At 47.9% G+C, this 25650-nt stretch overlaps 2 protein-coding genes across 6 annotated transcripts in view; one reads left to right on the forward strand and one right to left on the reverse strand.

Annotated features, from left to right (window-relative positions):
- Positions 1–7164, reverse strand: part of LOC142584564 (NADH dehydrogenase [ubiquinone] 1 beta subcomplex subunit 4-like) — a 42706-nt gene extending 35542 nt beyond the window's left edge. The window contains exon 1 of the mRNA XM_075694666.1: positions 6934–7164. Within this exon, the coding sequence (XP_075550781.1) occupies positions 6934–7092 (159 nt within the window). The 5' untranslated portion in view covers positions 7093–7164. The remainder of the gene's footprint in view (positions 1–6933) is intronic.
- A 7281-nt stretch (positions 7165–14445) lies between these two features.
- Positions 14446–25650, forward strand: part of LOC142584565 (guanine nucleotide-binding protein G(i) subunit alpha-like) — a 146360-nt gene continuing 135155 nt past the window's right edge. The window contains exon 1 of one of the 5 annotated variants that reach the window (XM_075694670.1): positions 14446–14518. Coding sequence is in view for 4 of the 5 variants with exons in the window: in XM_075694668.1 (XP_075550783.1) it covers positions 16756–16876 (121 nt within the window). In the remaining variant the exon portion in view is untranslated. Of the gene's footprint in view, positions 14519–16415; positions 16877–25650 lie in introns of those variants that run through there. The other 4 variants (XM_075694668.1, XM_075694669.1, XM_075694671.1 and 1 more) reach the window with 4 other exon arrangements.

The following is a 25650-nucleotide window of genomic DNA, read 5'->3' on the forward strand; positions in this document are numbered from 1 at the left end:
CCACCTTTATTTCAGAGGGGCGGCGACGACCCTGACCAATCACGTGACCGAGGTAGATAACCTCGGCCTGTGCTAACTGGCACTTGGGAGCCTTGACTGTCAAGCCCGCATCGCGCAGGCGGGTTAGCACTGCCCGCAAGTGGACCATATGCTCAGACCAGGATGCGGAGAATATCGCTACATCGTCTAGATACGGTAAAGCGAATTCTTGCTGTCCCCGCAACACTTTATCCATGAGGCTTGAAAAACAGTATGGCGCGTTCTTCAAACCAAAACTCAACACTTTAGGACGGAATGTTCCCATTGGTGAAATGAACGCCGCATACCTACTAGCCTCTTCTGTAAGTGGAACCTGCCAATAACCCCTGACAAGATCTAGGGTGGAAATAAACTGAGCGCTACTAACTTTCTCAAGGCGCTCCTCGATGTTAGGGATCGGATAAATTTGATCCTTAGTGATGGAATTAAGCCTGCGGTAGTCGACGCAAGGACGAGGTTCCTTGCCCGGTACCTCAACTAAAATCAAAGGGGAGGTATAATCACTCTCACCTGCCTCAATAACACCGAGCTGTAGCATTTTCTTTACCTCAGCCTCCATAATATCGCTCTGGCGGGGTGACACCCGGTACGCCTTGGATCGTACTGGCTCTGGGGAGGTAAGTTCTATGTCATGAGTAAGGACAGAAGTCCTACCAGGCCTCTCAGAGAACAGACCTTGAAACTCTTGTAAGAGCTGGTGTAGTTCGGTTTTCTGCTCAGGCGACAGCGGTGCTTTACTGATAAGGTCACTAATGACTTGACCGGTGTCTTCCCTGTTCGTCACTGAGCCTAGTCCCGGAAGCTCGACCGGAAACTCTTCAGGAACGTTTACCATCATGCACACCACTGCTTCCCTTTGTCTATAAGGTTTGAGCAGATTACAGTGGTAAACTTGCTGTGCTTTCCGCTTTCCTGGCAGACTCACGACGTAGTTAACGTCCGACAGTTTCTGAACAATTCGTGCTGGGCCCTCCCACTGCACGTCTAGTTTGTTGTTTAGCGATGTGCACAATATCATGACCTCATCGCCCACCTCAAAACGACGGGCCCTGGCTGTCCGATCATAATAAACCTTGGCCCTCTGCTGGGCCTTTGCCATTGCTTCACCTGACAACTCCTGTGCCCTTCTTAAGTGTTCGAGGAGCTTAAGCACGTACTCCACCACGACTGGGTCGTCGCCCCTGCCTTCCCACGATTCTCGAAGCATGCGAAGCGGAGACCGAAGCGAGCGACCGTACACCAGCTCAGCTGGCGAAAACCCCGTAGCCGCATGCGGCGCGGTCCGTAATGCAAACATCACCCCAGGCAGACACAGCTCCCAGTCAGTTTGATGTTCAAAACACAAGGCTCTCAACACGCGCTTCATGACGGAGTGGAGCTTCTCAACGGAATTCGACTGTGGGTGGTACACTGAGCTGTGTAACAGCTTTACCCCACACCTTTCGAGAAAAGTTGTCGTCAAAGCGCTAGTAAACACTGTGCCCTGATCTGATTGGATTTCCGCAGGAAAACCAACTCGCGCAAATATGGACAGTAGTGCATTGACTATCTCAACTGAGCTGAGTTCTTTAAGCGGCACTGCTTCAGGGAACTTTGTCGCTGGGCAGATCACAGTCAAAATGTGTCTGTACCCCGTGGCTGTTACCGGCAGAGGTCCCACTGTATCAATAACGAGCCGTCTAAAAGGCTCCGTAATGATAGGTACCAATCTCAACGGCGCCCTCGATTTGTCCCCTGGTTTGCCCACCCGCTGACAGGTGTCACATGTCCTCACGAAATGGTCTGCGTCCCGAAAACACCCTGGCCAATAGTACTCTTGCAAGAGACGGTCCTTAGTTTTCTTAACTCCTAGGTGTCCGGACCACGAACCCCCGTGCGACAAGCGCAACAGATCCTCACGATAGCATTGAGGCACGATCAGCTGATCGAACTCCACTCCCCTGCGGTCTAGATACTTCCGGTACAGGACCCCACCTCTTTCCACAAAGCGAGCATTTTTCTTGGCGATACCTTCATTGACAATGCAGCGTATGTTTTCTAGGCTGCCATCCTTCTTTTGCTCGGCTATCAAAGCCGACCGGCTGACTTTTAGCAACCTATTAAGTCCGTCTGACGTAGGCGCGATGAGCAAATCTGTAGATAGCTCTTCTAACTTTCCCGTGTCGGGCATTTCCTCTCCAGTATCTGGCGCCTTCAACGCTACAGGCTCAATTTTATTCAGTTCGGGCGTGCTCTGAATATCGGCTTGCTGCGCCTCTGACCCTTTCTCATTGTTCGATAACGTCGGCCCCGCAACTACCGCCTTTGCAGCGAGCTCCCGAACCTTCGATCTGGTTAAGGCCTGAACGCTAGCCTCACCAAACAAAAGCCCCTTCTCGCGCAGGAGGTGATCGGACCTGTTCGAAAATAGGTACGGGTACTGGGGGGGCAGCATAGATGACACTGCGGCCTCAGTCTCAAGTGCTCCGAAAGGTCCTTCAATAAGCACTTTTGCTACGGGCAGACACACACTATGAGCTTCCACGGCTTGCTTGATCCATGCACACTCGCCCGTGAACCTATCGGGTTCTACGTAAGACGGGTGAACTACATCCATCGTAGCTGCGGAATCGCGAAGCACTCGGCACTCTTTCCCGTTCACGAGGAGGTCTCGCATGTAAGGCTCGAGAAGCTTCATGTTCTCGTCAGTGCTGCATATTGACAAAAACACAACTTTTGGTTTTGTTTCCGGACACTGCGCCGAAAAGTGACCCGGCTTCTGGCACGTATAACACACGCGCGCTTGCCTCGTCTCGAACCGCTTTCTGCGTTCGGCTTCGGCTGCCGCCGTCTCCTTAGGTTCGGTCGCACTGCTTTCACTCGCATCCGCACTACGTGTGTTCCCCTTTGCTCTCATGGGTGTGAACTTCGGCCTCTCAAACTTCGAGCCAAATTCACCCTTTTGACCGTCCTTAGCTCCGCAAGCCCGACGCGTCACAAACTCCTCGGCTAGCTCAGCGGCTTTAGCCACCGTACAAACGTCTGGCCTATCCAAGACCCAGTACCGCACGTTCTCCGGTAACCGACTATAAAACTGTTCTAGCCCGAAACACTGCAGAACTTTATCGTGGTCACCAAACGCTTTCTCTTCTTTGAGCCACTCCTGCATGTTTGACATAAGCCTGTACGCAAACTCCGTATATGACTCACTTCTGCCTTTCTCATTTTCCCGAAACTTCCGACGGAACGCCTCCGCTGACAGCCTGTACTTTTTTAGCAGACTCGATTTCACTTTGTCGAAATCCTCTGCCTCCTCTCTATTCAAGCGAGCGACTACGTCGGCCGCCTCGCCGGGTAACAAAGTGAGCAAGCGCTGTGGCCACGTTTCCCGAGAGAACCCCTGCTTCTCGCACGTTCGCTCAAAGTTAACCAGGAACAAACCAATGTCCTCTCCAAGCTTAAACGGCCGCATCAGGTCAGTCATTTTGAACAATACGCGTTCTCCTTCACCGTGTGCCTGACTTCCATTACGAGCGCGTTCGATCTCTATCTCGAGACGCTTCATTTCCAAAGCGTGTTGACGGTCGCGCTCTTGTTGCTCTCGCTCTTTCTGTTCTTTACGTTCACGCTCTTCTTTTTCTTTCTGTTCTTTTCGTTCACGCTCATCTTTCTCTTTCTGTTCTTTAATTTCGCGCTCCTGTCTTTTTGCCGTCTCCCTCTCCTCAATGGTCTCAAGGCATTCCGACAGCTCGTCATCCTCAGCTTCTAACTCAAGAATAGCCCTTAGCAGTTCAGGTTTTCTGAGTTTGTCTGAGACATCCAGACCCAACTCTCTTGCAAGCTCCAGCAATTTCGGTTCGCGCAACGACTTCAAATCCATGGCTGCTCTGAATGCTGCTTTCTCTACTGCCTATTATTGTCTTGCCGCAATCTAACCCGGCAGCAACGACAACCACAATTACCAGCTCTGTTTCTGACACTAACAAAAGCCTGGCAAAGCTCAGAAGAAGAAAGTCCCGCACTCACCAAACCTCGCAGCCAAGAATTCAGCGCAGTCGTTCCGCTGCAGGCAACCAGTCATCACACAACCAGTCATCACATCCGGGAGCAGTGCTCGTTGCACTGCTCCCGGATGGTCGTTGAGCTGCTCAGCATACAGTCAACTGCATATCTTTGCTGCTGGCCTCCGTTGTCACGATCTCACCGCTGGCAGACAGTTGTTGGAATCGCACCGCTGGCACGAGTTGTTGGGAACTCTGCGCTGACGCCCGTTGTTGCACCTGGGTCGCAAGCCCCAAGGGTAGCGTTGGCCTGGCGGCCTGGGGCACAACTGGAAGCATCCGAAGGTCCCGGCAAAGCATGAGTCGACTGGTAACAACAAAACAACTTGTTTATTCTAACATCGCAAAGAGTTGGCGGTCAGGTCGACCGAAGTAGAGAGACGGGAGAGCACGTTACTCAACAGAAGACATCGGAGCCTCCCTTGGCGTCCGGGGGCAGCTGCTTTTATACTCTCGCAGTTGAGCGCAAGAAGGAACCCCTCTATAGACGAGCACGTGACTGTGCCGCTCGGGCACAATGGGATGAGAAGGTGGCGCAGCCGTCGTGCCGGCGCCGTTCGGGCACAATGGGAAGAGAAGGTGGCGCATACGTCGTGTCGGCGCCGGTCAGACCCCCTCGCTTCACAGTTGGGGGAGCTCCTCTCCCCGGCTGCCGCGCTTCGACAAGCGTGGGCACCAACATGCACATACACACACACACGCACATGAAGACACGTGGCATTAGAACAGGCCTGGACGCGCTTGGTGGGGAGGCGTAGCGGCGCCGCCGAACGGGCCAAAATGTCTGCCGCTTTGAACGAAGCCCCGGCGTCCGTTGCATCCGCGCCGGCTTTACCGCGCGTCGTAGGCGAAACGTAACACCGTGTGCTCCCAAAGCAAGCCTACCTACCCTTCGTTGCTTAATTTCCAACCTTGCTCAAACCTCTCACCTCAAGCACAGGACTGCATTGCCAAAAGTCAGACCAGGTACTATAAGCCCTTTCCAAATCCCTCTCATCACCTTGTACCTATTGTAATTGCACAGTGCCCTATTTTTCATCAAAGCTGCATTCCTACTACTTTTAGTCATTACATATGTTTCATGTTCCGTTAGGTACTCAGCGTAACCTCCTATATCCTACGCTCGCCACCCTGATTATCATTAAAATCATGACTGCCGATTTTTCGTTGTCGTCAACTGCTGGCATGCCTATTTGTACAGGTGTTACCATGATTAAAATAAGGATCACACGAGGGTTCTTTGACTGTTCTTTTGTTCTTCCTTCCATGTCGTCGGACCGTAGCACGATACCCCTTCTACGGTGGCGCACAAGACGCCATCGACAACGTAACAATATTCGAGGTGAATGTGTTATTGCTTCCTGGCTAATTATGAGATGGAACCAAGACAATGTGCAATATAATGTAGTACGAGGTCTCGAAGGTTAATGTGCCTCCTACACTACACGTCCAGTCATCGTAAGCCTGAGCAATCTTTCCTTTGCCTGTGCAGCATAGCCCATTGCATTCTGGATCTTCGACACACCAGCACAAACACGTAACTGTTGATTGCTTGTGCACATGTCGGTTAACGAGTTTTGCATGGTGCTCGCATCAAGTGCGCACACGTCCGGCCTCGTGCGATAAGCAGTGAGCAACATGTTTCGCTGTATTTCTTTCCATTTTACTTACCCTTCATTGAATTCCCATTAGACTTCTTTTTTTTTGCGTTCTCCTAATTGCATTGCTGCTCCCTTAGTGAAACCGCACACGATCAAGTGAAGGCTTTGGTGCTAAAGCCTCCATTTCGTTAGCTGCCTTTCTAGTGCAAGGTTTGGTTGACCAGCAGAAAAGCCTGCTCACCCAGCAATGTAAACCACACATGTTCTCAGGTATGCTTCACGTAAACATCAAGTGAGTCCAGCCCGTGCCAGACAATGACTACAGCCATGGGGTTGGTAGCGCAATATAAACAACTTTAGCGAAGCACTCGTGGCAAATTTCTGACTAGTGTTGCAGAATTGCGGGTTGCGGTACTGCTGAACTTAATGTCAGAAGTTGGCGGCTGGACATAATTATATTAATTCAGTCGAGCTTTTCACTAATTGTAACAACGTGCCATTATTTCGCATTATTGGCGGCGCCTCCAGGACACCAAAGCTGGAACCCGGACTGGTCCGTGGGGTAGCGGATTGGGCGAGTTGGTGTTCCATGGTAACAATAAAATTCAAACAGCGCTAGACGACAGGACCAGAAAGAGGAGGAGACAAACACGGCGCTGAACTTACAACTGATTTATTTGAAGTAAGCTTATACGTACAAAACTGGGGACGCATGCGCCCGGTCCTACATCTATGTTCAGATACAAACTCTGGACAGCCAACATACGCACGCGCTGTACCTGCCTCGCAATCTACCCTTCATGCAGCAATGCCATTTCTTTCGCTTTCTGGTTCTGTCGTCTAGCGCTGTTTGAATTTTATTGTTACCCTGGTCCGTGGGTTGGGGCGCGCCGAGGCCTGGGCTGTATAAGATCGGCTTTCCGCTATCGCGGACAGCCAATTTTTTTATGCGAACACCCCCTGGAACGCTTCGGCCTCCGTGCCCCCCCGCCCAGCTTTGATCCCCCCGCACCCCTTGGGTGCCCTAAAGATCCTGCGCCGCCTCCTTTGTTATAATCTCAGGTGCTCTTCTGAGGCCCCCGTTTGCCGGTTACATGTGCCCTCCTGGAGCACTGCTTGTAAAAAATCATATCTATCGTCGCGACGAAAAAGCAGCCCCCAACTGGTACAACACCAGTGAGAACCTCGCAGCACTCGTCACAGAGAGTATTCAAGTCGACCTTGATTCACCCAACCGACCGTAGAGAGCTCACCAAAGTGCCTCCCGAGCCATGTTTGTGCGGATCTGTGAGTTGGCGAACGTACTCTTGCCTCAGCTGTGCTTTGAGTTTGGCTCGCTCTTGAATCAGACGCTTCTCCTCGTGCGAGAGTTCCGTCTCAACGCGGATCGACGACGGCTGTCTGTACGCCATGTTGAATGACCAGCCGGACCAGGTCTCCTTTACTAGATGCCTGCCGCGTTGTCCGGTAAACTTGGTTCCGTGCCCTCTCCCTTTTCTCGTCTCCGCGAAAAGGCAACGCGTGTAGAGGTCGTCACCTGTGTATATAAGGTGGCGCTACAATGTGAAAAGCACGACCTACTGAAACTCCGGACCTGCACAGACATCCGGCTTCTATGGGAACAGCTTGCGCCCACTTTCGTTCAACCGACGGCCGTAGGTGACGCTATTAATAACCTGTTTTAACAAAATTCCAATCAAGTTAATTAATGAACTTGGCCCAAGAAGCAAGGAAACGCTGATAAAAGCATTGGAGGCAGTCATAACAAATAAGCAAATTCCGCACAGTTGGAAACAGAGTAAAATGAATTTGATTTATAAAGGGAAAGGTGATAAGAAGAACATAAAATCTTTCCGACCAATTACGATAACATCAGTTATATATATATATAGGCTGGCGATGCAGGCGGTGAAATTAAAAATGCAGTCGTGGTTAGAAAGTAATAGAATACTTGGAGAACTTCAGAACGGGTTCAGAAGTGGTAAGCGCTTAGATGATTGCCTGTTCGTGCTTACCCAGTGCATAGAAATAGCTAAGGCGGAAAATAGACCTCTGTATTTAGCCTTCCTGGACATAAGTGGTGCATACGACAATGTGAACACGGAACTCCTGTGGAACATATTAAAAGCTGAAGGTATCGGTAATGAGGTAATTGATTTTCTACAGGAACTATATCAAGAAAATAATGTTGAAATAACATGGGAAGGAATCAAGAGTACGACAACTGTCGAGGTTCACAAAGGATTAAGGCAAGGTTGTCCTCTATCACCGCTGCTGTTCATGCTTTATATGATAAGCATGGAAAGAAGGTTACAACGAAGCAATCTAGGGTATAATCTGTCGTACAGATTAGGCGAAAAGGTTGTTGAGCAACGACTACCGGGTTTAATGTATGCGGACGATATTGTACTGTTAGCAGATAGCCAGGAAGGTTTGCAAACTCTGGTTAATTACTGTGGGGACGAAGGAGACAGTTTAGGTTTCAGTTTTAGTGCAGCTAAGTCCGGTGGGATGTTTTTCAACGATACAACTGATCAGGAGCTTACAATACAAGGCCACGAAATACCCCGAGTGGCCGAATACAAGTATCTCGGGGTATGGATAAACAAAGGGCAGATGTACACGGAAAAGCACGAACAGTCTCTAATAGCAAAAGGGCGAAGAGATGCCGGGATAATGAAACATAAGGCATTGTGGGGTTACAACAGGTATGAGGTACTGAGAGGCATTTGGAAGGGAGTAATGGTGCCGGGGCTTACTTTCGGGAATGCGCGGTCCTGTGTTGAAGGGCAGAGGTTCAGTCGAGACTAGAAGTAAATCAGAGAGCTGTGGGAAGGTTAGCACTAGGTGCCCACGGGAAAACCACAAACGAAGCAGTACTGGGAGATATGGGCTGGGCATCATGCATTCGAAGCACGGGAAGCTCGGAGTAAAATCCTATACGAAAAACGTTTGAGGAAATTGGATGATAACAGGTGGGCAGCTAAGGTGTTTAAATACCTATACAGAAAGAGCGTTGACTCGCAATGGCGGAAAAGAACTAGGGAGCTAACCAGTAAGTATGCCAGACACGAGGACGAAAAAGGACAGAGCATTAAAGGACAGGTTAAAGATGCGGAAGGTAAAAATTGGATAAATACAATGGAAAAGAAGCATAGTGTAGAACTATATCGATACTGGAAACAGCAGATCAGGAAGGAAGCGTTTTATGATAACTCAAGAGGCGGTGCCCTACTCTTTGAAGGATGTCTTAGAACGCGGAGCTATAAAAAGAAATTTAACGAAGACACATGTACTGTGTGTGGTAGATATGTAGAAACGATGGAACACCTCATACTAGATTATGTGATGGTAGCAATCCCGATGTCGATGCGGCCACAGTCACCCTTCCTGAGGCCCTAGGGTTCAGAGATGATAGTCATGTAAATAAATATGCGGTGGAAATTAGCAAAAGGCGATTGGAGGATTGGTGGCTCAAAGGCAGAGAGGTGACATAAGGTTAAAAGGGTAGGAAGACGTATTTAAAGAAAATCGAGAAATTCAATAACACACAGCACAGATAAAAATAAAAGGCAAAATAAAAATCTGAGCATGGTGGCAACTGCCATCGCCCCGTTGCAAAGGGGACGCTCCTACCTTCCATCCATCCATCCGTCGATGCATGGTACGCGCCGCTGGCTGAGCACACGCAAGGACGCCTGCCGTGCACGCAACGCGTCGTTCTTTCAGTGATGTTGTTGCAAGCAATGGTTTAGCTCATTAAACGCTCGTCGAACGTTACTACGGCTGACAGAATGCAATTTTTAGCCGTGGTGGTGCAGTGGTTAGGGCGCCCGATTGCTGTGCCCAAGGATGAGGGATGGCATCCCGGCCGCGGTGGCCGCTTTTCGATGGAGGCGAAAAACAAGGCGCCCGTTTGCTGTGCGATTTAGTACACGTCAAAGAACCCCAGGTGGTCGAAATTTACAGAGTCCTTCGTGCCTCCACTACGGCATCTCTCATAGCCTGAGTCACTTTGGCACGTGAAACCCCACAAACAAAACCATTAAAATCGAGTGGTTGCCTCTGAAATACATCTGCTGCGTAACACATCGGCGTATCTAAAGCGTTATTCGCGAATCCTTTCAGTTTCAGGAATTGAAGGGCCCGAATGCGTCCTGTGTGGTCAAGATAGTGCATGATATGACAGTAGGAGACACAGACCAAAAGAATTAGGATGGAAATATGTTTTGGGTCCGTGCGATTGCATTTTTTTAATAACGTTGTTTATTGCCTCAGGGCATAAAGGAATATGTAAAAAGGAAATTAAAAGGGGTATTAAATGAGAGAAAAAAAGGTTGGCTGCTCTTTGGCCGGTGTCTTCCACTCCTTAAGTTTCAGTAATATGAAGCGCGTCAGATTACTCCTCAAAAATGTGGATGAGGTTCAGAACAGGTAATACAAAGCATACCAAAAATTTATTGCACATCGTAGTAATAGCAAAGCACTGCACATCATGCATTCAGGGTAATTCAAAATACAAGATATCACATTTACACATGCTTCTGTGTATATTTGAAAGAAAAACATTAAACATTGAACACCCACTAAGAAACGGGGAGGCAGGGATATCCCTTTCCACTAAATAAAAAATTCAGACGTTCGACCTTGAAGAAATATGCAACTTAGCGCACCCTCCTAAGTTTAGAGCACCCTCCCTGCTGCCTCGACGACACTAGCCGGACGTTCAGCCAGGGCGAAGCAGTGACGCTGCCTCGCGTTTTTTGCGTTGGAATTCATCTGTTCGGCGAAGTCCGGCACTCGCATCAACATGTCAGCAGCGAAACACATATTGCCTTAAACGAGAGAACACTTTGGCAGCCGCGATGAAACAGGAACGCTGTCGCGTCTGCCAGACACCGCGGCAAGCTGCACACGCGCGCAACCGCGTGACTGCATCGCCAAGCTGACCGCAGCGCCCCCGCGGCCTTTGCGGCAGCGCATGAACGAGAGTATCGCGCTTTCTCGCCGTATATGGCGGCGTCACCTCCCCCTTCTAGCCACCATACTATAGAGGCTAGAAGGTTATCCTAGTGTCGGGAGCGGGCCACAGAACACCTATACAAACTTAGAGAAGGGAAACTGTACCTTCCACAGTGCTACGGAAATAAGCGTAGCGGTGGCGTCGTGAACTAAAGTATGCGACCACGGGTGGCGCTGTACAACAGGAAACGGAAACGGGGTTTTGCACAGTTTACCAGGTGTTCTGTGGCTTTACTTGGTTTCTGGCTGCTGCGCCTTGATCGTGCTCCCGCGAGTTTAGTTGCTGTGTGGCAAACGTAGCGCCTACATGTGTATGTAGGCGCTACGTTTGCCACACAGCAACCAAACTGGCGGGAGCACGATCGAGGCGCAGCAGAATACATGTAGCGCTGAGTCATATCGAGTTAAGGCACACTCTCAACTGACTTTTAAGGGCATCCCGAGCGCTTTTTCGTTTATTACGCCGCCGTTACCCCGAGTTGTGCCACCGCGCTCCAGCTGTTGCATTTCATGTAGGGCTACTGACAGAATGCGGTTTCCAGGTGGCACGATGGCCTCGACTGGAATAAACGCACACGACACCAAAGATTGAGTAAGCCTGAAAATATTTTATTTGCAGTTTACAAGTACAACAAAAAGCACACGTCTACGCATTCACACAAACGCGGTTACATAGTCAAGAACATAGTCAAGAAATGGCTCATTAATAAGGGTAGCACAAACGCACAAGAAAGAAGACCTAAGCTAGAAAACGTATGGTCGGTTGCTAGGTATAATAATTTCCCTGCCACCGCGTGTCACTTTTATACAGCATCTTTACAGCACTACCAGGCCGGGTAGTTTGGCGGAAAGAACGCAACAGCTTACGGCCGTCAGCTGCCTCTTCCTTACGGGTGTCATAATTATCCTAATCTCCGCATCAACGTCGAGCAAGTCCGCATACAGGTATCTGTATCTGAACCATATGTGCCAGCTTAATACATGTGTAGTGAAATTATGATAACCACTGCGTCTTATCAAACGTATTGGTTTTGCAAATGCGCATTACAGCTGACGGAACGACATACTGTAAGTGAAGCACAAGAGAACAAGGACAAAAGGAGGATACAACACTTGAAGAAAAAACGAAGAATTAGAAGGCGTACAGCAAACAAGCGATGACGGAGAACACACAATGATGCATCGAGTGTTCTGTGACATCGGTTTGCGTACTTACGGTGTTATGGAGATCAACGGCATAAAAACGTACCTTCAAGCGTACTCCCTCAACCTCCGCCGCATTCATTATGATAATCAACGCCTAAACAAAATGAGGCACTATTTTTTGCCAAGAGTAGACCTCTTTACAGCAAGTCTATGTAGTGACTCGCAGACGAAACCAGCATGCTTTCGAAAATGTTTTACCGCCGTAGTATTCGAACGCCAACGGCCAGGGAAACACATCGATACCAATAGGCTGTCGGCTGTCGGTGGTTAATCAAGTACAAAAACCTTGACGCTATGACTAAAAAGCAGCTTCAACAATCAAATTTAAAAAAAATTAACTGCCTATTTGCCTGAGGTAAAAAAGCATCCTTAGACACCTCGATTGTTTATGTCAATGGTTTGTGTAAAGTAAAAAATTCAGCATGTTTAGCGCCCCTAACAGAGAAAGCACAAATTAAAGTCTTCGACCAAATTACAGTAGCTCCACTTGCGCGCTTACGCTGAAACGCGCCTCGATTGATTTTTCGCCCTCTGTGGCCATTTGTTGAACTTGAGAGCGGGCGCCCTTTCCCGAAGCGCCGGAGAAACCAGTTTGGATGCTTGGCGGGGTAGTTCGAAGAGGGCGCTGCGCTCCTGTGGCGGGTTACCGACGCCAGCCGAAGGAATGCAGACACAAGTCGTCGTCAGTTTTGGGTAGCACGTGTACCGAGTAGTTCACTTTGTTGCAGCCTTTATTTTCGTTGAGACCGTAGTGCCACGGCTTGGTGCGATGCGACGTTGAACTTCTGTGATAATGCCTTCAAAAAAAGAGAGGACATGTTTTGTTCCTCTTTGTAAGGGCGGTCACAAGTCGTCGATAGAAAAGGTGTCGTTGTTCCGCGCTCCATCCGACCCTGTTCGCTTGAAGGCATGGGCAAGGAACATCAAGAGAGACGTTGGAAAACGAAAGAGTGATGTTGGAAAACGAAAGGCTGACCACCTAACAGAAATTATTGATGAGCTATTGGATGATGGCAATTTGGAGTGTGCAGAATCTGTGTTGAAAACACAAGGCAAGCAGTTTGATCATGACAACTGTGTCGAAAGGACAGTGACAGTAGATTAGTATATTATATAGCCGGCTATGTTGTCAGAAAGTCTTTAAAAAAATTTCCATGCCCAGAGTGTGCCTCTTGCCTTTGTATTTTGCCCCTACAAGCAGATTCTGATGTAAATTCTATACTAACCAGGCAGTTTGATCATGGGGGCTTGATCTACCCTTCCAAAGCTGTTGAGGAGCTTGTTTGTAAAGTTGAGGACACATTTACTGTGTATTTCAGCAGGAATCAGCTTCATGCTGAAAGCATGGTCTGCTTTTTGCATTTCCTTCAGGGAGCGAAGCTTAAAGAAGTGGGTTGCAGTGAGCATGGGCGGTGTTTGACAACAAACATAATAAAGTTCTATGTACTGACGAGGCTGCACTTCTTTGCAAAAGCAAAGAACATGGAGCGGAGCACTCAAAGAGAAAAACAGAAGCTCCTGAAAATGCGGCGATGCCAGTAGAATGACAGTCACGAAAATGCTCCCTGCTTTTGTACATACCTACCTTCGTTGTGCAATAAAAAAAAAGCTTGTAACATAGGTTTTGAAAGCGCTCCCCATACAGCGTTTTTGCGGACCATAGTGTGCAATTTTGTAAAGCTGCAATAAACTATATGCACGAGAAAAACGGAATGCATTCCATTTTCTCTCCACCCTTGTGGGCTGATTAGTGTCGCTTATCCCGTAGAAAAAAATATATACCAACCCCATTTTATTACGGCCGCTTGCGTAGCTTCCGTCACTCTGGTTAAAATGGCAGCACAACAGGGACGAAGACAAGGCACATAGAAACACATGACAAGTGCACCGTCTAGTTTCTGTGTGTCTTCATCTCTTACGCTGCCATCATAACCAGCTATGGGCGAACTAGCCCAAAACGAAGTTTTATTTCACCGCTCGTCACGATAAGCGTACTGGCCAATATTGTAAGGTTGACTAGCCTTCATAGATTATTGCGTGCCTGTTTTCTGAACTTGCAAATCGGCGGGAAGCGCCGGTCACTTGCGAGCGCCCGCTGCAAAGCGCGCCGGAGCCCGCAAGAGCAACCCGCCAGCGAGCGCTGGCGCCATCTGCCGGAGCATAGCAAAGTATTTCACGTCGGCACGCGCCTTCACGACACTAGGATAACCTTCTAGCCTCTATAACCATACTATACCTCTAGGGCGCCGCCCTGTTGCTACTTATCAATGTGGCCAGCGCAATTACTATTGAAAGAGCTGAAAACAAGTACAGGTCACCTTATGCTTTGTCATCTAAAAACGCATACCTGATGGCTTTATGAAGGTGGTACGTCAATATTAAGTTTACAGAAAGCGATCGCTAAGTCCGTAACTTATGTAAATTACGATGTACGCATTCATGCAATAAAAGATGACGCGAATTTCGGTTTCGAATATGTTTTTTGGATGCGTAGTAGTTTCGCACAGTTTAGGTTTGACATGCGATCGCGCGTCGACAGCGGACGGTATGGCACACTCGTGCCTTATGTGCCACCGAAGCCCCGAAGTGCTCTGGCATATACCGTCACATGTAAGTAAACGAATGTATCTCCTTGTTGAGACTATCACGCGAGTATGCAGCTCTTGTGGTGAATCACAATCGTTTGAGAAGCGTCACAGTAGAGCATTTTTCTGCATGCGGAGCGGTGTTTTTATTTGCAGGTTTCCCTTCAGTAGGAAATTGCTGGACAGGCGGACCAGCGCACCGGAATTGTACTGGCGAAGCCGCAAGCAACTCAAAGAATCTGTTTAATTGTTGCACTTTGAACAATCATGCTTCTACAAAGGCCACAGCAGACAAACAGTCTGATGCCGAGTATTTCTCTGCCACGAAGTAATCAAGAGGCGAGTGCCTAATGCGGACGAAATCGAGTGCATCGAGACTTAGAACGGCAGAAAGCTCAGCTACTTGGTAAGGATTCATTATGCAAAACAGAGGTGAGGCGTGCAGGTAGGACACAAGAGTAGAGAAGTTGACGGCGCTCGTGTTGGACACAAGACTCTACTCTTGTGTCCTGTCTGCACGCCTCACCTCCGTTTTGCATAACGAGTGCAGCAACCCACATATTAATAACGTAGGCGTTTTATTAACTGTGCAATATTTTCAACACTTCCTTGCATGCCATTTCATGTTGGCATATCTTTTCTGGTCACAAATTTGTGCAGCGAATCTATTTGCATGATCGACTCCGCGCCTGTGGGACCGTTCACTTGCACTTGATGCTGAGTCTTTTACATGTATCCATAAACTGCAGATATTCACATCAGATCCCTGCGAGCATTTTCAAAATTCAATTATTTTAGACAACAGGCACATATGCAATACTAACATATATAATCTCAATTAAATACCACTAAGCAGCTGGGACACATTTTTGTTGACCATACTCGCAGGTAAAATAAGTAGATCATGTGGACAGCTCCAGCTCATTTTCCTTAAATCAGTGTGTACAAGGGGTATGCAAAAATATTTTTTTTCTCGCGCACCGATTATTTTGCTGTAAGCAAGAGAACCCACCACGTTAGTGTAACTATCTTGTACATCACACGTTTTCTTGCTTCGTTGTACAAAGGTGAAATGATTGTTCATCTTAAAGCAAAGCTTTCTTGCGGTACCCTCCCGTACTTCGCTTATCGGAGTTGCTGCCTTGCCAAATAGCTCGCACACAGTACAGTGCATATATAAGGAATCGTGGCATCATGTAGTATACATACAGATGTGCTGGTGGCGAGCTCTGAATCTCTACGAAATAATGCAGTGAAACAACAAACATTACCTGAATATCCTCTATGCAACATGCATATTTTGGGACGCATATTTGCTTTATTAAAGCGACGCCTTCTGTGTCTTCAACCTGCTTATATATAGTTGGCTTCCTGTGGAGGAAGACTGCAAATACAAGTTCATATGATGATGACTACTTCTATTGAATTCATTGACAGCTATAACGCATTCCATTTGTCCATGGCAAGTTTATATCCCCAGTTCTATTGCTTCAAGTGGGACCCATAAATCATTTTATTTGTCTCATACAACATTGTATTACCTTGATACAGGACTGGCAAAAAATCTTTACGGGACCTGTACTCTTTGCTATGGGACCTGTACTTTTTCCTATTGGACCTATATATTTCGTATAAGACCACTACAGATTTCTATTGGAAATTTCCATGGGGATAGAGTCCGATCGGGATTGAATTTCTCCATCGCGATTGGTTCATTCGCGCAGGCTGACGAAGGGTGCCAATCGCGATAGCAAAATTCGATCAGGGTCGGGCCTGATCGCGATCGAAATTGTCCCGCGTGGCACCAGAATTATTGATTAGCACACGTATGGAGAGGAGTTTTGGGGCACGTGATTGCGTTCACACATTGCGCGTGTGGGTTTTTTGCCGAAGATCAACAAGCGCGCGGTACGGATCGCAGGTGCGGATGAACACGCGCACTTCCGGTGCGCGTCGCACCGCTTTGAAATCCGGCAATATCCGGCAACAGGTTTGAAAACTTGTGCATTCGCCGGACTTGTCGGTTGGTTGTTGCCAGTTAGGGCACGGTGTACCGAAGCGCTTCCCCGGCACAGGTATTAAACGCTGGCTGTGATGTCTCCAGATGTGCGTTAACCGACTGGTCCGACGAAGTGACGACGAACGACGACCGCCGAAGCCGCACCGGAAAGGGAAACGATCGTGGGGGATAAATTGGTGGTGCGAAACAGCGTCGACCGGTTAGGCCTAGCAAGCGCTGCTGCAGCCGCCGGTTCAGTCGACATGGGTTGTGCTGTGAGTACCGCCGCCGACAAGGAGGCTGCCGAGCGCTCCAAAAAGATCGACAGGGACCTTCGTGCTGATGGCGAAAGACAAGCGAGGGAAGTCAAGCTCCTGCTGCTGGGTAGGTGATCGCACTACCGGCGCTCGCCCTACCTGTCAAGTTTGCGCGCTCTCATTTGACGCGCTCGTAAGCGCGCTCGTGCATTTGAGTGTTGTCATTGCAGCACCGATGTCGTGCGCCCTGAGTCTCCGCACGAGGCTCTCCAACGCGTGTGCGACCAGTGCGCGTGCCTCACGAAGCGATGTCGCTAGCTCGCGCTTAGCCCTAATCAACCACTCCCACCGCAGCGACCGCCTCAGGTGAACCGGCCGGCCGGCCGTACGCCGGCGGGAGTTTCAGGGATTTTTGATCTTTAGCGCTAGCGATAAGCACGTCCGCGACGCTGATAGGCAAAGCGACCAACCATGTCTTATAGTTCTAGTGTCAACAAAGCTGGAACTTTCGCCTTCCTTTCGCACGCGTTAGGAACGGTGGCCGCGTGTCCCCCCGATTCGGCGGCGCGAATCGCCTGCGTGATCACGCTGGCCGTGCATCTGTCTCAAGGCGCAGTTCGTGAAACGGATGTGTTATGGGCAGAGCACGGTGCGAAGTCCGGACGGGCTGGTCGGCGCCGCATAATAAACTCAGTCTCGGTCGCATCCGCTCCGAGTTGCTGCCGCAACACCTTTCGCACTCGGCGCAGAAATCGACCGGTATATTGAAACAGTTGCCGATTACGAGCCCGGTGCTGGTCGCAGCCACTTCGCGTAAGTAGTCGCTTGCAAGCTGTGCCCATCGATCACCTCAACAAGGATGCCCTTCAACTTGCCAAGATTTCGAAGTCACACGCTTAATGTGGAGCCTTCCTTGCGGAATCGCTTTGGGAAAGGCGCAATTTGTGGGCGGGTTGTGACCGCCCGCCGTGTTTTCCTACCCCGCGCTCAAGACTCGTGCACGAACCAGTGCATGCGCGCCGAGGGAGCAGGCGACGCGTTCTTGTCGCGCAGCTACGCCTACGCGCTCGTCGTCGCCGTAACGCACCGGCGCCCCCGACTGCGTGGTCGTCGCCGTTCTTTCTCTGCGCGCGTCACGACCCGTGCGGCAGCCCTGCCCTGCCTTCCGTGTCGTTGCGTAATTAATGAGGCCATGTGTGCCGATCGTGAACTCCTCTGCCGAATTCTACGTGGCGGGCTTGGCGCAAGTGAAAGCGATTTCACTGTAGCATCCGCCCGTGCAGTGGTCAGACGCCATTGCTGAATTCTCGCCGCAACCTTTCCCGGCTTTTGCCATAAATCTCGCCCTCCACCGGGGTTTTATGCAACAGTACTCGATTTACTCGCATGCACTGCCTTTCGCAAGGAAACATAACATCGCAGTTGCCTCTTTGCTGTCAACAACTTAGTGGCTTGGCCTGGCATTACCCCCTGGCCACGAGTGAAAAGTTGTGTTGTTTCCCATGTATTTGGGGCATGGTGTTGGCTCGTCATCTACCGAAGTAGTCCCTCGTTGCACAGTTTTATGTTAGCCTTGTTGCATCACTGGTGTTCTGCTCCTGAACACAACGTTGCGAGATCAACTCTCTACAGCAGGCAAACTTACTCGAAAGCATCTCGTAGCTTAGTGGTTATTACCTTGGGATATGTAGAGGAGATCGTGTAACACTTGCACTTTAACCCTTTGCAGGACAGTGTATACAAAACACTTCAACTTTTTTTAAGTCGGGGATTCGACAAAAGCCTGTTTGGTCGGGATGAAACATGAAGCAATAAAACGACAGACACTTGACTAAAAGAAGTACTAAAAATGAATAAAACTTCAAGACTCTTAGGCCTCGCTACAGAAGCCTTGTTCACAATGGGTTGAAGGAAAGTTCATGCAAGCTTATGTATTCTTCAGCACGTGACATAAGCAACACATGTATGACGGGGGGAGGGTTCCCGCACTTCGATTGAGCGTGTGACGTGTTTTCTGTATCTCCAGCGATTCCAGATACAGCCGCGATTTCAGGTATCTTTCTTGGCCGATAATTTTTGAGCTTTCCCAGTCAATCTCGTAATATTGTACTGCATGCAGCAGGGCACGTTGAAAAAAGCAAGAAATTGTTTGCTCGCACTTGTCAATGTCCTGCAGCGTCGTCGCAACATTATTCATACTTATTTATTTTTAATACTTCTTTTGGTCGGTGTCATTTCATTGCTTCACACTTCAGCATATTTTGCATGGTTTGAACAAATGTGCTTCCAGTCAATCTTGTAATATTGTACTACATGCAGCAGGGCACGTTGAAAAAAAGCAAGAAATTGTTTGCTCGCGCTTGTGCAATGTCATGCATTGTCGTTGCAAGATTATTCATATTTATTTATTTTTAATACTTCTTTTGGTCGGTGTCATTTCATTGCTTGACACTTCAACATATTTTGCGTGGTTTGAACAAATGTGCTTAGAAATAGTTTACATGAAATTTCACATCTCTACACCAAGCCGTTTACTTGAAAATGTGGGATGTCTATGTCCCATTGACCCTCTAGGGCCTCGATGCAAATTATTTCTGATCACTTCCCTCGTGAACCAAAGCTCTGGAAATTTTTTTTCATGCATGTAAAGGAGGTACTTAGAAGTAGTTTGCAACTAATTACGCTTATGTACAACATGCCATTTAGCTTTAAAAAGTGACTCAGTTGTCCCACTTACCTTCAAGTGTCTCAAAGAAAAATTATATGTAACCACTTCCCTCCTAAAATGGCCGAAGCACAGCGGACAGAGTGGCAAAGCAGAGGCCATAAACAATATCTTCGTGCATCAGCGCCTTTTTGCATGCGCACTCACAATAGCAAGTTTTGTGGATTAGCTCTCACCTCAAGTTACAAAAGATGCAAATCTAAATGCAGGAAAGAGGAATAACTTGTAGGGCATCTTGAAAACTTCTCCTTTCAAGTAAATGTGGGCCAAACTCGGTAAGCCTTTCAACAGTGAAAAAAGAAATGTTGCTGGATTTTGCAGACTTTTAGACAGCACTTGTTCCCAAACCTATTCTCACATTAAACGTTGAAAACTTTTGGTTAGAAGTCGGTGCCAACATAATGTAAAACTATTCCAATCTGATTTTATTCCAAATTGGTCATTAGCCCTCACTGATGGGTAAGAATGGCTCGAGCTCTGCCCACATGGGCATGGCGCCCGCCCATATAGCCTGGACCCAAACCATTCTGACCTATCAGGTCAGATTTGGCCGATTTGGAATAAAAATAGATTGGAATAATTTTACGTTATAGGGCCCCAGCACCAAAACAAATGATAAATTTCCCCTTTGCTGCTGAGAAGCCTGTATGCACATATATTAAAGCTTGATGTATATATCCCATTGTCCTGTAAAGGGTTAAACAGACCAACATTAAAATTCAGTTGCACCATGTCTGTCTACGTTAAACAATTTGGAGGACGCTTGTTTCGCCTTTTAATAGTGGAACATGGTAGCATTCAAACATCCCCGAGTGCTTCTCACGCTTCCCGACAATTACAGCTTACGGAACCGTAATGTTTACCAGGAAACGCTGGTGGGGAACGCTCTGCATGAAGGCAAGCCTTCTGGTAGAAATGCAAGCTCTTCAGTGGGCCACGATGGATGGATGGATGGATGATGGATAGATGATTGTGGCTCAACCCTTTGAATCTGGCGGCGGCGGCGCGCGCCACCTAGCCTTTAATGGTTCTATATGCATGCATACCTATGTATTTACTCCTTTACTTTTGCGTTGCTATTGTCCACCAATCAGATAGCCTCCGTTTAGTTATTTCTACCTGTTCAAAGTCTATTCTACTTTCACTGTCTTTAAAACCCAACGCTTTGAATAGTTCCCCGTTAGATTCAACTGCAGGGTGAAGTTGTTTACAAGCAAGTATCACGTGTTCCGCCGTTTCCTCCTCCTCTCTACACGCCTCGCACACCAAATCTATCTCCTGGTATCTGGCTCGGTACGTTTTAGTCCTCAGTACACCTGTCCTGGCTTCGAACAACAATGAGCTTCCCTTAGAGTTATCGTAAATATTTTCTTTGGCTATTTCTTGCTTAAACGTCCTGTATGTCTCCAATGCCGATTTGGTTTGCATCTCTGTTCTCCACATACCCCTCTCTGCCTCCTTAACCTTTTTCTTGACAGATGATTCCTTACTTGTTCCCCCGCTACTGCCCAAGTATTTGCTTGTCAATTTTCTAGTTCGCTTCCTCCACCTCGTGTCAACATTCCTCTTGTATAAGTAACTGAAAACCTTCCTAGCCCACCGAATTTCCCCCATTTTTCTCAATCGCTCCTCAAATGCTATCTTGCTACTAGCCTCTCTGCCCTCGAAAGAAGACCATCCCAGATCCCCCTGCACTCCAAGATTTGGTGTCTTGCCATGTGCTCCCAGAGCGAGCCTACCCACACCACGTTGCCCAATTTCCAACTGTTGCCGGGTCTCTGTTCTAATACATAGAACTGCATTGGCAAAAGTCAGGCCTGGTACCATTACCCCCTTCCATATCCCTCGTACTACCTCGTACCTATTGTAGTTCCACAGTGCCCTACTATTCATAATCGCTGCATTTCTGTAACCTTTAGTCGTTAGATATTTTTCGTACTCTGTCAGATACTCAATGCCATTATTTATCCACACCCCAAGGTACTTGTATTTATCGACTATCTCCAGCGTGGCCTCCTGTATCTTATGCTCGCCGCAACTGTTATCATTAAAAATCATGACTGCTGATTTTTCTTTGCTAAACTTCAAGCCTAACCTGTCTCCTTCTGTACCACATATGTCCATTAATTCCTGCAGATCTTCTGCATTGTCAGCCATTAATACAGTATCATCCGCGTACATCAGTCCTGGTAATGACTGTTCAATCAATTTTCCTTGCTTGAGAAATGATAGGTTGAAGCCGAGTCCGCTTTGCTGTATTTTGGCCTCTAGACTTTGTAGGTACAGCATAAACATCAGAGGTGACAATGGGCACCCCTGCCTAAGCCCCCGCCGAATCATCACGAGGCAGCGGAAAGGAGCGCCATCTGGAAGTGTTGCAAGGAAGCAGGCGCGCCTCTTTACAGCCTTTGAGATTTCTGTGCACCGATCTCGGAGGCCATGGCCGCACTATGAAAGTAATGAATGCTGGAAAATGGGCTTGTGTTTCAGTTTCCACATAACAGAATTACGTTTTCTCATATATTCACATTACAGTCTGACACTGTCATGTCTGTAGGTTGTATGTAAGTCATACTTTACGATTTTTCTGACATATTTTGCTTTGACAAATTCCATTAGTTCAGTAACTTCATTGTGCTACATGGAGGCCCTGCGTGGTTGAGCATGTGTGGTTTGGAATGATTTTCGCTGAAACGACGGTCGATGTGGCATGCCGATAGCAGATTTTCTGCGACGCGGGGCCTTTAAGCTATCACGTTAAAAGTAATTTCAGGAATAAACAGTCCATCGAAGCTTTTCAGTTAAGAATGTTGGTGCATACAGTTTGGCAAGCACAATATGACAGCGTAATTTATGGTCCGGCATGTGGATGGCTTTTGGATAGTAATGTGGCAGCGTGAGAGAAAGATCTGGCTTGAAACATAAAATGCCAGATTGAGTTTACCTGGCATCATCACTTCGAACATTCTTGCAGCAATGTTAAAATGACTAAGCGTTCCAGTAATTGTGTGAAATAACTTTCATGCAATGCTGCTTTGCCAGCTTAAAGGGACCCAGAAATGATTTTGATGATTTTCTACAAATGTGCTGAGTCGTTAGAGTAGATCCTTGTGATCATTAATTGACACATCTAAGTGCTCCACGTAAAGCGTGTAATTTATTAGAAGGTTTTAAAAATGCACATCGCTGCCGATCGCAGCACACTGCCCGTCGGAATTTTAAGCCGCCCCTACCCATATGATGGAAATCACCCATATGACTTCAGTGGGGTGAGCTATCCGATTGGCTGACCAGAGCGCGTGATCGATAATTTTTCCAACTTTATGGTAAACAAATGATCTTCATAATAGTTGTAATGTTCATTTGTTTTTATAAAAAGAAAGTAACATAAAGAGAATGCACAAGAACAATTTTTCAGTACACTTAAGCACTTCCGGCACACAGCAAGTGTCGTCTGCTTGTGTTACAACATACTCCATTTTGACTAGAGCTCCGCGGTCAGAGTCTGTCTCAGTCCTTTCGCGAGCACTATGATTCGACTGTGTTGCCTTGTCGACTGCAAACGTAGCGACTGGCAATATGTCGAGCTGCGACATCGTGTCCCTCTGCAAGGCAGCATACGAGCGAACTGGCTGCTGCGCATCGGTGCCACTATCCGATCGACACCAGGATTTGCGTTTGTGGTCGTCACTTTACACTGGAAGATTACTAACACAATGGCGTTTCACGAGTCCGGTTTTAGGGCAAGCGCAAGCGCAATGGGACAGGGTCTGACAGCTTGACTGTGCCGTAACGCGATGAGCCATGAGATGAGAAGCAGCGCAAATGTGAATGGTTTGCACGGTGCAGCCACCTGGTGGCACAGAGCTCAACCACGCACAGTAGCAGTAATGAAGTGTATTCTTCTTTGCTGCTGGTGTTCATTTTTCGCAGGATTGTAATCAACATGTTGTTTTTATGAATGTTTAAAATGTTTTGTATTGGTTAGAGCAATATTAGCGCTTTGTTTGGCTGGTTAAGTGCTGCGCCGTCAAGTGGCTGGACTGTGCAGACCGATCAGGCCGCTCACGTACGTCTATGCTAAAGTTCCTTCATCAGCTTGAGTTTATGCCTCCAGTCATTTGCCGAAATGACCAGCTTGCCTGTGGTTACCGGACTACCAGACACGTTCGGCGCTACGACAGAATGCTCGCAACGCACGCTCCTTTGATAGCTCTCGCTTGGGGTCGACGGCCAAGCGGCTAGCGGAGAGGTTCAGTGCTGGCGGGCTCCAAAACAACCGGAAGTGGACGATGTGACGCCGCATCGTGACGCAGAACCAGTGAATGCGGAGCTTAGCCGCGATCGCTCGGTGAACGAGTTGAGGAGGAAAAGCATGGCTAGGGAGGAGGCTAACTCGTAATCGCTTGTAGCTCCATTAATACGTAACACTTCACTTAAATTGTGATGCGAATGTTCTACTTAAGCTGTACCCTACGCGTCTACAAAATTTGTCTGAACCGTTTCAGGGGCCCTTTAAATCTAGCGGAAGTGACTACGTATGGTTACGTATTCCTGTGTTTAAGTAGTGCCTTTCAACCATTTGAGTCATCACCGCCTACTTTATTGATGGTGTGTTCGTGAAGGTGTTCTCTTGATTGGAATGTAAAGAGAATGCCTTTGACACTTGTAGTGTGGAGCTCCTTACTGTCATGGCATAGCTCCTTCTGATAGTCTGCTTTTCTGGTGGGACCATGCTGTTATTATTTATCAGTGATGTCTCGGTACTTTCAATTGTATCCTGAGCATACATTGTCAAAATGGCACCTCTCATTTGCAGCTTATAGCAGGAAGACACTCGTGCCCCTGGGAACTTTGACATTATGTATGTTGCACCAACACATTTTATGAACACTTGGTCCGAGCTTTCTCACATTTGGCTGTTTATTCTTGTTGGAGGACATAAGAAGTCTGTTTTGGAAATTGCAACTCTTTTCTGTGGTGTGGTGTATGAATTGTGTTATGCATACCTGCCAACTCTTTCGAATTTCCTGTAATATGTACGAATTTCGAGCAGTCTTGCGATTTTACAAATCTTGCTTGAAATTTTACGGAAAACATTTTATTTGCGAGAAAAAAAGTGAAAATGTAATAAAACTACACCCTGGTACCTTGTGCTGCCACGAGAGGGCAATACGTATACGTGGTATCATCACGCGCAGCTGAAAGATTGTAGCGACTTCTGTCTTCTACTAGGGGGGTCACAAATCCATATCCAAAGCTCGATAGCGCCTCTGCAAACCTGTTGCCATGCTGTTGCCTTTTTCATGCGGGCGCGCGGGTTTGGACTTTAGTCAGCTTCATTCACTGCAGTGTTGGCCTCGCCTTTTGTGTGACTAGCTGCCACGTCGGACGCAGTGCGACTCCGGACTCGGACGCAGTGCGACTCCGGACTGTAGCGGCTTCGCAGTGCAATGGCGACCTCGAAGCCCCGACAGTACTTCCAAGTGTTTTTAAAATCGTACGCGGCAGAATTTCCATGCTTCCTGCCATCGAAGAAAGGGGAGAAGTTCGCATTCTGCACCATGTGCGCATGTGATTTGAACATCTCGCATGGAGGCAAGTCTGACATCAAGGTCCACATCGCTTCGAAAAAGCATCAAGGATACCTGCGAGCTGTGGACAGCCAGCCCAGCCTAGCAAGTTATGCAGTGATGACGACCTCGGTGTGATTCGTGCAGAATGCCTCTTAGCGGCGTTTTTAGTTGAACACAAGATCCCGATCAGTGTCAGCGATCGTGCCGGGCCGCTTTTCCGGAAGATGTTCCCCAAGTGCGAAGAAGCGAAATGCTACACCTGTGGCAGAACAAAGACAGCAATTGTTTGGGGAATGGCCGCCAACGCGAAGACACCTTTGCTGGATGCCCTAAAACAGCAAGTATTTTCAATTGCTTTTAATGGCAGTAACAGTAGGGATATACAGCTTTACCCTATTGTTGCGACATATTTCGTTAAAGTAAAGAGTAGAGTTGAAAGCTGCCTTCTTTGCCTCTGGACAATCCAAGGGGAAGCAACGGGTCACAAGATTGCAAATCTGGTTCCGGACGAGGTGAAGTCTCGGAATTTGCCTGTTGGAAACTTGTTGGCTATGTGTTCGGACAATACCAATGTGATGATCGGCAAAGAAAACAGTGTTT

The sequence above is a fragment of the Dermacentor variabilis genome, chromosome 6 (assembly GCF_050947875.1).
Source record: "Dermacentor variabilis isolate Ectoservices chromosome 6, ASM5094787v1, whole genome shotgun sequence".
NCBI classification, from domain to species: domain Eukaryota; kingdom Metazoa; phylum Arthropoda; class Arachnida; order Ixodida; family Ixodidae; genus Dermacentor; species Dermacentor variabilis.